General features: G+C 41.1%; 2 protein-coding genes across 5 annotated transcripts in view; one reads left to right on the plus strand and one right to left on the minus strand.

Moving 5' to 3' along the window:
* LOC119382678 (FHF complex subunit HOOK interacting protein 1B) overlaps positions 1-6,916 on the plus strand; it is a 43,444-nt gene extending 36,528 nt beyond the window's left edge. For all 4 annotated transcript variants that reach the window (XM_037650476.2, XM_037650477.2, XM_037650478.2 and 1 more), the window contains 3 exons: positions 1,041-1,233; positions 1,346-1,448; positions 1,591-6,916. In XM_037650476.2, coding sequence (XP_037506404.1) covers positions 1,041-1,233; positions 1,346-1,448; positions 1,591-1,753 — 459 coding nt within the window. In that variant the 3' untranslated portion in view covers positions 1,754-6,916. The remainder of the gene's footprint in view (positions 1-1,040; positions 1,234-1,345; positions 1,449-1,590) is intronic.
* A 1,614-nt stretch (positions 6,917-8,530) lies between these two features.
* LOC119382679 (4-hydroxybenzoate polyprenyltransferase, mitochondrial) overlaps positions 8,531-13,117 on the minus strand; it is a 6,332-nt gene continuing 1,745 nt past the window's right edge. The window contains exons 4-7 of the mRNA XM_037650480.2: positions 12,102-12,187; positions 11,525-11,658; positions 9,586-9,774; positions 8,531-8,675 (exon numbers count right to left, since the gene is read on the minus strand). Coding sequence (XP_037506408.1) covers positions 8,562-8,675; positions 9,586-9,774; positions 11,525-11,658; positions 12,102-12,187 — 523 coding nt within the window. The 3' untranslated portion in view covers positions 8,531-8,561. The remainder of the gene's footprint in view (positions 8,676-9,585; positions 9,775-11,524; positions 11,659-12,101; positions 12,188-13,117) is intronic.

Below are 13,117 nucleotides of genomic sequence, written 5' to 3' on the forward strand. Positions count from 1 at the left end.
TCAAGGTCCGTTACGGTCGAACTTAGCCAAGAGACAGTCAACGTCCGTTTGGAAGTGGTCCCTAGATTTTCAATATGCTTCACCTCATCACACCCCCGTATTGCGGCAAAGCTGCCTTTCAAGCTCCGCTACGGCCGCAAGTGTATTAACTCAAGAAAACGCTGGTTCCAATATGGAGATGAAAGATGTGGCAGAGTTGGGGGCTCAATTAATGCTGTTTTGGACCTGAAATTTGGGCAGGAAGTCTCAAAAATCGGACGCCGAAGCTTTTTAGCATCCAAAATTTCAGATGTTCTTATATATCGACGTCTACGAGGCAGATTTGCAACTCTGGACTTGAAGGGAGCACACCCTTGTCCACCACATCAGTTGGCCTTCCACAGAAGTTGAAAGAGGAGGAGAGGCTGAGGAAATGGCATCTCTGCCTATCACGTGTAAAGTGTTGTCGGCAACACTTTGGTTGCACCAAATCATGTACATAAATACAATTCGGCATCTACATTGCCTCATTCTTGATAAGAAAGACAACTATGAAATATGACCCCACCAGCGCTTCATCAACCTCGCGAAAAGAAACACTTTCATGTTGCTATCTCACAAGAACATACTTAGGGATTCTCTGCAACTTTTTCTGTAATTTCACTTCGAATTATTCGAAAAATGTTTGAGAAATATTCTAAAATTATTCGAAATTATTCGATTCGATTCGCACTCAATCTTTATTATTCGAATTCGCTTCGCACCCAAAATTTTGCTATTCGCACAGCTCTAACTTTAAACCTTTTAGAGTAGTTTGTGTAATATCAGCTTCAGTGACATCTGGCTACTGCCAAACGGTGCTTCATCTCTTCATCTGCTTGTGCATAAAAGTGGGACATTGTACAATTTCCACAGGGCAGTAGGGGCAGAACGATGCATCCCATCTAACTCAGATTATATTTGGCCAGTTTGATTAAAGCTCCATTTAATGCCCTTTGCTGGCTAGTACGCAGATAGCTTTATATGTAAGCTTTCTTTCTTTTTTTCGTTGGTACGTGCAGGTTCTTGGCTCTCTGAAGCACAAAGTGGACAGCTACTCCTACACACTGCCCAACTTTGACGAGTTGCTTGCAAGGGCTAGAATTTTTTTCACTGTCAGGGAAGAGAGGCTACTGGCAGACACGCCTCACAGGCTTTACGGTGACCAAACTGCAGTACGTCGAAGCCAAAGCTTTGCTGCCGAGTTCTCAAGAGGTTAGAGGACAGTTGTCTCTTTTCTCTCTCTCTCTCTCTTGCCAGCAGCTTTTGTGTGAAACTGTCTTTTAGCAGCTTGTTCATGACAACTGCGTAATGGTTCTCTTCGCAGGGGAGTCAAAAAGGAGAAGCCTTGGAAGTTTCTTTCGAAGGACAGGCCTGCCAAAGACAAACCCTGTTCTCGTGGAAACAGGTGGTGAGGAGAAAAGCTACAGGTGCGTGTTACGACATTTATAGTGCCAACGTCCCTTCCGTCATTGGGGCCCAAACCCACAACCCTCAAATGGTCTGTTGGATTCATTTGGTTGTGCCTAATTCTGCAGTAAGGTTACACGGTTTTTTGATGTGCTCTCTCAGGTTCATAGCAAGGCCATACCCGAGCGAATTCGCTGAAGAAGGTACCAGGCTGGAGTCTATCAAAACTCAGAATGCGGTGTTGGCAGCTGTGGTGCTGGAGGAGTTCCTGAAGGAGCTTGCTGCCATTAGCCAAGAGCATGCCATCCAGCAGCTTGCCTCATGACATTGTGCAAAACGACATGACACACTTCCTCCACATTGAACCAGCGCCGAGATTCCTTGTATAGTGTTTGTGCGTGTGTATGCTTTCTGTACCATACTGATGCTAGGTCTGTATAGATAGAATAGTATTTTATGGCAAACGCCTCGTTGTTGAATTAGCATCTGGATTTCAAGGTTTTTAATTTCAATGCCATTTGGTGTGCCTCACGTTGTCAGAAAGGGTGCAGAAGAACTTAATGAAAGAATGACAGTGCTAGCCTCTTTGGCATTCAATTGGCATATCTGAAATCTTACAAATCTTGCAATGCTAGCCACTTTGGTATTCCTTTGGTGCATCTGAAATCATACAAACTTTCTTAATTTGGCTAGTGTGGTTTTAAGAGCTTTGTTGCTCCTGTCATTAAATGCACATTAATTGGTAAGGTAATGTACAAAATTGAACATAAATATTCAGTGTTGCAGGAAAGATGCATTCGTAGTTGTTGCATGCAACTGCACGCTTTCGATTGGCTAGTGGATGCCTTAGTGTACTGCCTTGTGGTATAGGGGAAAAAGGTGCAATGTTGTTGACCTGTTTATTGTCCTTCCCAACAGTGAATCAATACCGTTAGCATTTCAACGTAGCTTTGAAATCTTGTGCAGAAGCTAGCACTGCCGCATTATTTCGAGGTCCGACATATTCCGGTTATGTAATACCACTGTCATCACCACCATCATCGTTTAGCGGTTAGTTCTGAACCAGTGGGTGTGCACAAAATGAATGATATTTTCCTGTGCAGCTTCGGTTCTTTTTAGCGTTGAAGACGAGGTTTTAGGTGTTTTTTTTTCTTAATTATTTGCTTTTAAGCTTGAATATAGCTACTTGTATTGACTGTATCGTCCAGCAAGAAGAGTCATCTTAGTGTGTGGTTTTACTGGCACATTTTAATGGACTAGTATTGTGACATTGAGTACTGTACTGCTTTTACTGCACTAGAACTCAACATTTTTTCAACTCTCTTTTCTTCGTTAAATTTTTTTGTTTTTTGCTATGCAGTTGCTATTTCAAGGGCCAAGATCTCAGTAATGTTCAAACGTCGTTATATATCACTGTGTGGACTGCGTGCAAAGTAGCCTTGGTCCCTTATTTGCTTTTATAAAAGCACTGTCACACTTTGTTGGTTACCACAGTTATGCTATAAAGTGTTAGAATACTTGTGCCAGACATTGAGAGACCCAAACGACCGCTTATTATAATGTGGTCAGTTATCGTAGCAGTGCGCATAGTTAGGTGAGTTGGCTGTTTTTCAAGCTGCGCTGCAGTTCTTGAGGCGAACCAGCCGCTTATTTTTAATGCGTACAACGCAATTTTGTTGAAGGGCTCTTATTTGTAATGATTCCTTTCCTTCACTCCCATCCTTTTCCTATCATCTGTCAACAGTGCAAGTTAATGAAAGAGGGTGAAAAGAATGGGTAAAAAAAGAAAGAATCATTTCAAAGTCTCGGACCTTTTTGCAAGGCCACTTGTTTTACATCATTTCAGAACATTTATGTCACAAATCATTACGACGAATGCTCTTTTGCATGCGAGCTTCTGAAAATACATAAGCTACATAAGCTGTCCATTTTTCATTTATTAAAAAATATATATAATAAATGAGCAGCACATTGCGTATGTACAAATTCCACAATTGCAGATGGATTTCATGGTTAGGTGCATTTTTGAAACCATTAGGAGCAACCTGTTGACAATTCAATGAAATTTTAGTGCCTACTGGTTTAGGTTAGAGTTATGCACTGGTTACAGCTATTTCTTTTTTTTTCTATTTCTAACAATTAAGGCTGTCTTTTCACACTTGTTTCTCTGAACATTTCTTGCTGTTTCTTGCTCCATTTTGCACATAAGCATCACACGCTCCTTGGAAAATGTGTTGTGCAAGTGGGCAACATTTGAATTGTAGCACATACACATTATCGCAGTGCTTTGGAGATAACATAGTTATAAATTTTTATCAGAATGTCCACTGAAAGAACGAACACAGCTGGTTCGTTATGTCAAATTGAGGAACGGCGTCACTTGTTTAATAGAAGTTCGCAGTTGGTGGATTCTATTGGTGCCAAATTTCAAGGTTCAAATTTGGGAGAACAGCAAAAAAATTTAAGAAGTAACTAAGGACTGCAAAACAAGTGGTTTAACTGAACAAGAGATGGGAAGATGTCTGTATCAATTAGAAAATGGCATTCGCTACTCGTATTGCAGGGAACGCTGTAGAGGTTTATGGGAACTTTTCACGTCATCTGTGTATGCAACTGAAAAAAAAATTGTGCATGCTACATGAAAGTGAAAAACTTAATCACTGCAAAATGAACAAACTGGCCTGATGGTATGACCACACACTTGACATAGCCCTCCATAGCATGGCGACCAAAACATAGCGGAACACATACAATCAGAAGCAAGAAGTGTATACAGACTATGTTATTTGATATATATTATTTAATATAGCTTTAAGTGAGGTGTCACGGATTCAATTCCCAGCTGTGCCAACTGCATTACGGGGGGAAAAAAATTCATAAACTCGTATAGTTAGAGATAAGTCATCATCAGGAGGTCCAGTTATAATGTAGCATATTAAAAGCCTGTTCACTCTAGAACATGTAGAGTAATGCACTTCTACAGCTGCACTACTGGAGTCTCTCAAGCAGCATTTCTTGCTAAGTGTGAAATGGAGCGTAGTTGAAACTAAAAAAAGTTGAACTTGGCTTAAACATAGTCAATTGTGGCAGAGCATTAAATGAAGTGATTAAACAGGACATATGCCGGCATAAGGCAGGTTTAGTTGACGGAAATGCCAATTGCTAATTCGGTAATTGAAAGGTTTAATCTTCCTGCATTTACAGTTTCATACGTTCATCTGTGCCTTGAACATTGTCACCGTAGATATTAGTACACATTGTTTCTCTCTACAGTCTGAGCATTTCACACTTGTAAAGCACTGAAAGCATCATGCATGATTATGTCATTACCACTGATGCACTTTTGCTGCTGGATTTGCTTTGTAGTGGGTGTTGTTGCTGCTTTCAATTGCTCACAAGTGAGTGTTCTGCAGTTCTCTTTTAAAGAGGTGACGAACAGTTGATGATACTTGTTTCAATTGAAGCTGTTGTGGCATAGCTTTGTTTTATTATTACCTCGAGGCTGTATTTCATTCCTTGTACAGAGCATAGATTGGGAATGTGTACAGTGCAGCTTTTTATGTGAAAACACGAGCAACAAGATATTTTTGCTGTGATGGTTGGACGGCAGGCGTCAATACATGTGTTACCGTAGGAGTGTACGAATGTAACAAGGTAGCTCAATTTGTGTGCTCATGCCTGTGATGATACAAGAATGGCTATGTTTAGTTTGGCTAGTTGGTCAAGTTCCATACTGAAAACAGTCTGAAAATGAGCGGCCAAGATGACAATGCCAGATCTCTTTAGTGCTTCGCGTGTAGTAGTAGTACTTCCACTTCCTGCCTTTCAGCTGCTTGCACCATGCCGATGTCTGTGACTGCAGTAGCCCCTTCTTTCTTATACATTGTCTTTTGTGTTCACATTTTCAGTCTAACAGTACTTTGGAAATGAATGACAAAACTTCCAGTACCAACGCCTACATCGTCTCTCTTGTTCGTGTCTTTCACGCTGTTTTCAGTATAAAGTGCGCCTACTTTGCTTGCAGTGCAAGAGACGTGCAGATGTTTGCAGTGCATGTACCGATACCTATTGTACATAGAGGTTAGATGTTATTTTTTTCCTCTGCATTCCCGAATGTGACAAATTTGTGATATATTGAAAGATAAGTTGTTATTAAGGTATAGTTGAGGCAAATTCTGCGTCTCATCTCCAAGCCCTTGTTAATATTTGTGGAAGCAGTTTTGACAGCTTGGGGATTCCTAGGAGCTATTTATTTTGGTGATGTCTGCCATTTCTCTTGTGTACTTTGTTAGATTGAGTTGGCTCTTCACATTGCGAGCACAGTTTTATTTTCGATTCCTGCATGCTTTTTGGAGCGTTCTAGTGGTTCAACTGATGGCTCTTGCTATAAGCAGAGCTGTGCAGCTTCTCTGGATAGAGATCAGGAGACTTCAAATTCTGCAAGCACTTGAGACGCATGGCACTTCTTGGTGCCATTTGTCGACTTGTCACGATGGCAGGATGGCCCAAAATATGCATAAACACAACATAGCACAATGCCCAGTTGCCTCTGTGCTCAATAAATTAGCTAGGTACCCGGTTGACCTCATTGGAGTTGCATGTTACATTTGCATAAGGGCAACTAAAATCTGCTGTCCGCAAAAGCCAACAACATGGCAGCTCATCGGAATGAGGACGATGGCTCATAGTAAAGTCCATCTCTAACATTATTGTATCTCTGCTTCCACCAACTTTTTATGAAGCCCGTTTGCTGTCACAGAGTCGACCCACTGCAGTGATAAACCTTCCGAAACTATCTTTACGTGCTTTCAGAACTACTCCCGGTGAGCTTGTTAGAGTGTCGTCCAGATTTAGTTACACACATGCACATACCATACCTTCGTTGGATGTCTGGAAAACCCTGGGATAAAGCAATTCTTAACTTCGAAGCACTTACTTGCTTTTAAAAAAATAAAGAAAATACTGCAATGCAGAAGATGCAAGATTTGAACATGATGAGATGCATAAGCAGATCTCTCACCCAAATATAACTGCTGTTCACCATCATTGAGTGATGCCTCAAAATTTATAATTCAGTTGTTCCAACCACCTGTTTTAGTTGATAGGACTTGATAAGACACGATACATCTGTTTGCAACAGCCTTCTTTTTTGTACATAGCCTTCGAGAACTTGTTGTATTGTAAAGCTCAAAGCAATGTTTTTCCTCAGTTTTTATAAAAGCATATGCAATGTGTGTGTAGGCATGTATGTAAATATTGTAATGCCACAGTTGCAGTTTTTACCTGCTCCATCTTTTGGCTTAGATATGTGCTATTTGTTGCTTCAGCGGTTTTTAAAAATTGGCCACACCATTACATTTTTTTTCCGGGTGGATTTGCACAAGGCACGGTGCGCCAAGGTTTTATCATTGGGTATTTTGTAGCAGCAAGCAAATGGTGTAGATAAGCTGCTCATTCACGAATGGCTTTAATAAATGCATGAGAACACGAGTGTCCCTTTGCTTACTGCAACTGAATGTTGTCCAGCCAATTGAGGGGTTGCATGCAAGCGTTTTTAGAACTTGGACCTTGGGCCAAAATATATTTTTTAAGATCTATTAAATGGTGCATCAAAGTTGTGCAGACATCTCATTCGAACTTGTTTCAAATATGATGTCCATTGCAGTCAATCTTTGGTTCTAATTTTATGTGCACTTCCTTTGTAATTAACAGTGCACAAGAATTTGCAAGGTAGCAGTTCCTCGGATTTCACTACGGAATGTAGGAGTAGGAACAGCTTCTGCATGACTCAAGGCGTGCCGTAAGACCAACTTTAGTTGTTCTGCCTGCCCTATAATGAAATTTGCACGACTGAAATTGGAAACTCTAGAGAGCTATTCTCAAGTTTAACTTCAAGGTTTCACAACTCTCGTGAAGTTCCTTGATTCTTGCAGAAACCATTCCTACTCTATTCAGCGAAACCTGAGGGAGCATTATTTTGTGAAGCCTTGCATAAAGTAAAACCAAAAACTTGGAGGACACTTGAGCTTTGCAAGCAAGAGTAGAATGCGATAGCGTAAGCGGGCCCTCTTCGTATCGCCTTCTCCATCACTAGCCTAGCTTCGCTTCTTGATGGACACCTAAACCATACCGCAATGAAAGGAACGTCGGTGCACCTGTAAATCGGCCCTTTCAAGCTACCTTAGAATGCCTACTGCAAGTACAGTTGCAAAGTGCCCACTACGACATAATTATTCCTTTTGCAAGTTGGCGAGGTGCCCGCTATGGGTCCGTAAGGAAACACGTGCATCTGCGCAGCTGCACACGTTGTTGATAATGATAGTTAACTATGCCTGTATGCTCTGTAACTGATTGGCCCTTAAACCAACCACTCGTCATGCAGATCACGTTTTGAAGCCTGGCGTGATTCTCCGCTTTTGCCACACATTATTACATGTGTTAATGACACTCCTTACACTACATAACACTCATACAGTGTTTTACACTACATAACATTCATTCCACAGAGCCACGCCCAAGCATGGGCGTGACTCTGTGGTACACCTACTTGCCACGAAGAAGGCCTAGGTTCGATTCGTGCTCAAACCGATTATTTTTTTTATTTCTTTATTTGCATCTATCTCAAATTTTCGCTCAAGGACAATGCTGATTTTTCACTCACAACCAACGACACCGACACTGGAATGTCTGCGAAACGAGCTCTTTAACGTTATCGTGTTAAGAGAGAAACAAAAGTGGATCTCATTTGAAATAAGCACATAAACCACGTACCCTTATGTCCAAGTTTCCAGAACCATGCCTCAAAGGACAAATATTTTTAAAGTCCCGACTGTCTCTTTAAAAGGTAAAACTTTGAAGCATTGTGGCAATAAGTTTAAAGTCATCGAAGCAGGTAGGTCCTCCAGCAATGTGCATCATTAGAAATAATTTCTTTTTCTTAGCACATCAGTATTTTCTGCTGCTATAACAATGCTACTTCACCTCTTTGAAAAATAAGAGTGGCTGCTCAACAACACTAATCTGCAGATTTCTTAAACAAGGTGAAACAACAACGAGTAATTTATTTTTTTTTCTCAACACAACACATAATATCGCCATTCATAATTCTGAGTTGCTTCCCGAGAAACAGTTCTTCACTTGACCAGGCTGCCACAAACAATGCCGAGAAAGACCAGATAGCCTACTTGTCGGTTAGAAACAAACTTTTTGGCGCAGTCATTGGGGTCGTCCAAGTTCAGCGTATGGATCTGAAAGAATGTGCAAGAATTCGGTAAGGCTAGTGTCTATATGCATTCAGTGCTAGTTAATAAAGACACCAAAGAGAAAAATGATTTTTTTTTTGTATTAGTAAAATGCCCTTTCGCAATACCAAAAGCACAGCTCTTGCCGAGAGAAAATGTGCAAAAAGAAAATGTAAGTGGCAACGCCATCTTGAAGTTCCCACACCAACTTGCTGTAATGTCGTAGATTTTGATGGCGTCTGCTGGGGGCCTATGTTTATCAGTAAAAATCTAATGCATCACATTTCGATGAAAATAGAAACATAATGCGGCAAGTTTCAGAAGATTAGATTGAGCCAATGCAGTTAAAATATGAAAGAAATAAAAATGCTCCGAAATCCGTGATGTCGCATCAATGTTCAGCAGCTGGAGATTGCCACGAAATTCAAGAATGAAACGTTGACCTTGATTTTCTGTTCTAATAATGAACTTATGACTGCAAAATTAATGACAATAGAGTTCTCGCAGAAGAATTTATCAACCTAGACAGATTTAGTCTTTTGCTTTATTGTACCTTTAGGTATCTGCACAGGCAAGCAAGTGTAAGCAATTGCAGAGCACTAAATAAAAATTGCTTTAGGAGCTGTGAACCTTTCCTACTGGTGATCAGTCACGAGAAGCCTTTGCGTTAAATATAGGTTTCTTCATCAGGGCCTATCGGGGCAGAGCTTTGGAATGCTTTGTTGCTGAGGACAACATTGGTCAACGTGTATGAAGGCTGCATTTCAAAGGTATGTAAGCTCGAAACACAAAAAACAGGAGACAACAACTTTGGTTAAATATTTTCACAAGCACAGAACTCGCAGGCGTGTTAAAAACAGCAACTTTCCTTCTTAATGTTGACCTCATAAAAGAAAACAAAAGAACAGGGACTAACCTGGCGAGCTAGGTGTGCTCCTGTCGCAGCAGCAGCAAGGTAAAAAGGCCAGGACTGTCCCGAAGCCAAGCCAGCCAGAACCAGGTTGCTAACCATGCTTGCAGAGAACATCCACAGATATCTCTTTGTCTTGTCACCAAACTTGAGGGCAGTAGATTTCATTCCAATAACAGCGTCGTCATGTTTGTCCTGTAACAAACGCAGTGTAAGGTGCAACACTTTTATGTGGGAAATGAAGCTTAACGGCAGCACATACAGATTAAGACAAGACTGTGAAAGCCATTTTCAGGATAACGTCTTCTTGGGCAACTTGGTGTCCACTTAACATGTTGTAGCAGTGCAAAGTTTGTCAATGAAAGGAAACAGAAGAAGGAGAGGAAAGAAAGATAGGCGACTGTAGCGCCTATCTTTCTTTCCTCTCTTTCTTCTGTTTCTTTTTTAGCTCCTGCAACATGTGAGAAAGCTATGCGCAGCCGCCCCAATAATAACATCGTTTACTAAAGCTGATTAAAAACAATATCTGAAGATAGGTGGTGCCCCTTAGTACAGTGCTTTGGTGGCTCACAGGTCACCGTACCGTTATAATGGAAATGCTCATGGCATCCATCCATCCATTAAAGCTGGCCACTACTGCCTTGGCCTGCTCAACCAGACGACCTTGGTCACCTGAATGAAGGTCACTTGAGTGCAACCTTGGCAGCGCAGCTTCATAGGTCTCCAGTGAAGGAGAGGACATGGGCGAGATGGATAGATGAATGAGATATGCAGGCCCACGTGACATGGTGTAGGAAGTGGCGTTACGAGTAATGTGGGCTGCTAGCTAGTGGGATAGGTTTATGAGGAGGGCAACGTGTCCACGTGTGCATGTTTACAGATGGCACCAGATCAGGAACTCTCACTTTGTTAAGCTGCAGTGTGGAGGGAGGAATCAAAGCTTTTGGCCTTGCTAATGAGAAAGGGTTTCAGAGTAAAGATTAAGTATGGGAATGAATTGGGTATGCTGGTCTGGTTGTATGTTTTTCACCCAATGTGTGTGTAGGCTCGAGCTATGGCTTAGGCCTGCCAATTTCCAGCTAAGAATTTGGGCCAGGGGTCCAGATGAGCTTTGCCTGTGGAAGTGCAGCCTTGAGGCCTGCTAACATGCGTACAGACAGCACATCACTAGTTTGTTGGCATGGAACAATCGCAGGGAAATTTTATCCTTGGGTTCATCCCAGTCTACTTTGTTATCCTTCAAGTTTCGACCTTATGCAAGATGATTGTGCATAAAACTGCACAATCATCTTGCAGCAAATTTTTGATGCCAGCAAGTATAAAGTTAAAATGAGGGGAGAGAGGGACCTGCGCCTTAAAGGGACACTAAAGAGAAACAGTGAATAGGTTTAGATCGATAAATTGCGCTCTGAGAACTCTAATGTCGTTAATTTCGCCATCACAGGTTTATTAATAGAGGAGAAAATAAAGTTCAAGGTTTCATTTTTCAATTTCGTGCCGAAATCTCCCCGCATGACGTCATGGATTTCAAAGTGTATTTATCGTATTTTGGCACCACTGTCTCAACAAAATTACCCCAACCTTGGCATGCTAAATCTATGGCCCCCTCGAAGGACAATGTACTTCATTTTTACCGATTAGGCACTACGCAGTCCCTAGTAGGCACCATCAAAACATGTGACATCACGGCGAATGGTGCGGAAACTTCAAGGTGGCACCGCCACCCACATTATGTTTTTGCGCGTTTTCTCGCTTACTAAGCGTCTTCTCGCAGGAAGCATGGTGTTTTTGGTATCGTGAAAGAATACTTTACTAATAAGAGAAAAATCGCTTTGCTCTTTAGTGTCCCTTTAAGACGATATTAAAAGCAGGCACTGCAGACAGATGAACAAAATATATTAATGAGCTCTGCAGTGTTTGTCTAAAGCCCAGGGTCCAAACTCACCTGATGCGCATAGATTGTGTCATAAATGAGTGTCCAAGACATAGCCGCAACATAGAGGGGAAGAACTGCTGACCAATCACATGAACCTTTCACTGCTGCCCAGCCCATCAATGCACCCCAGTTGATAGTGAGGCCTGTTGAAAAGCAAGATTGCAATACTTTGAGTACCAAGTTGAATACTTGCCTTCAGTTCTGAAGACCATTTTCAGAGTACTTCCTACATTCTTTACAAGAATTTTTGAGAGCATAAAAAGCAATGTTTTAACCGACACCAGCATAAATAGCCTTAAAAGATATGAAAGTTTCTTTCTCTAAACAGGTGTTCTTTTGGAGCAATAGTCCTACAGTACATCCCTAAATGGTGCATTGTGTTTACCTTTAAGGTGCCCAAAAGTGAACAACTGTTTAATCAACAGAGACTGCATAGCAGATGCGTAATCAAGCCCGCAATGGTCTCCAGTGTGCATTTATGCAGCTCTATTCCATAGTAGCAATAACATCAGTTTATTCATGTTACATAAGTTGAACACCATGCCAAAAACAAAACTTCGTATGAAAAAAATAAAGCTATTCTCACCCAACATGACTTGTGGCCAGTAAGTTATCCTCTTCATAATGGGATACAATGTCACCAGTGTGACAGAACTTGCCCCAAGGACTATACTACAAGAGTACAAGAAAGCCATGCGTCAGTCAAGAGCATTATCACACATAGGAAAACACTGAGTACGAATACGAATTTGAAGTACATTAGCACGGCAAAATGACAGTCGGAATGTCATCTCATGACAAATGGAAACATCAACTATTCGTTATTAGTCAACTAATGGGGGTTTATTTTGGTGAATATAATCGTAATAATGCTTCCTCAGGCAGTCTGCATCATTCTGGCATATCACTGTATGCACAATTATGACTACAATGCATGAACAGTGTAGCACAGCAAGTGTTTGCACTCCTCGATTCCACTTGCAACCACATGAATTGGACTCATGAATGCTGTAGCAATGACAATGCAAGATTAAAACTTCATGACGAATATGCCAACAGTATTCATGAGGTGTGTGTGACCGATTCATTTGTCTATGACTGAGTGCGACGTACACAATATATTAGCCTCACATTACACTTTCAATATGTAAGCACATTTATGCTTAAAAATGCTTAAAATATGTTGTATAAGCCAATCAATTCAATGTTATGCAAATGTTATAGTGCATGGGGCATGTGCATGTCATGCAAATGTACTTGGGCATCAAAAATTGCTTTAGTTGGGAAAGCAATATAGTAGATTTCACTGACATTTTCTACAAGCTACAAGCATGTTTTAAGTGTTCAACACCATGAAAGCGAAACCTCACAGCAGCTGTAGGAAAACATTTTGCAGTATCACCCAACATTCACTGCTCAATGCGATCACAGTGTCAATGTGTTAGTTTGGTGGACAGAGCTGTGCATCTTTTGCAATGACGACTTAATTTTTGTGTTGCTTCACCGAACACATGTAGGCAGACAAAGCTTTCTATAACGTAATACAGTGCGTTGGGTTGTTCTTGCATCGTAATGTTCAATATATTACTTACACGGCATTGT

The sequence above is a fragment of the Rhipicephalus sanguineus genome, chromosome 2, assembly GCF_013339695.2.
Source record: "Rhipicephalus sanguineus isolate Rsan-2018 chromosome 2, BIME_Rsan_1.4, whole genome shotgun sequence".
In the NCBI taxonomy this organism is placed as follows: Eukaryota; Metazoa; Arthropoda; class Arachnida; order Ixodida; family Ixodidae; genus Rhipicephalus; species Rhipicephalus sanguineus.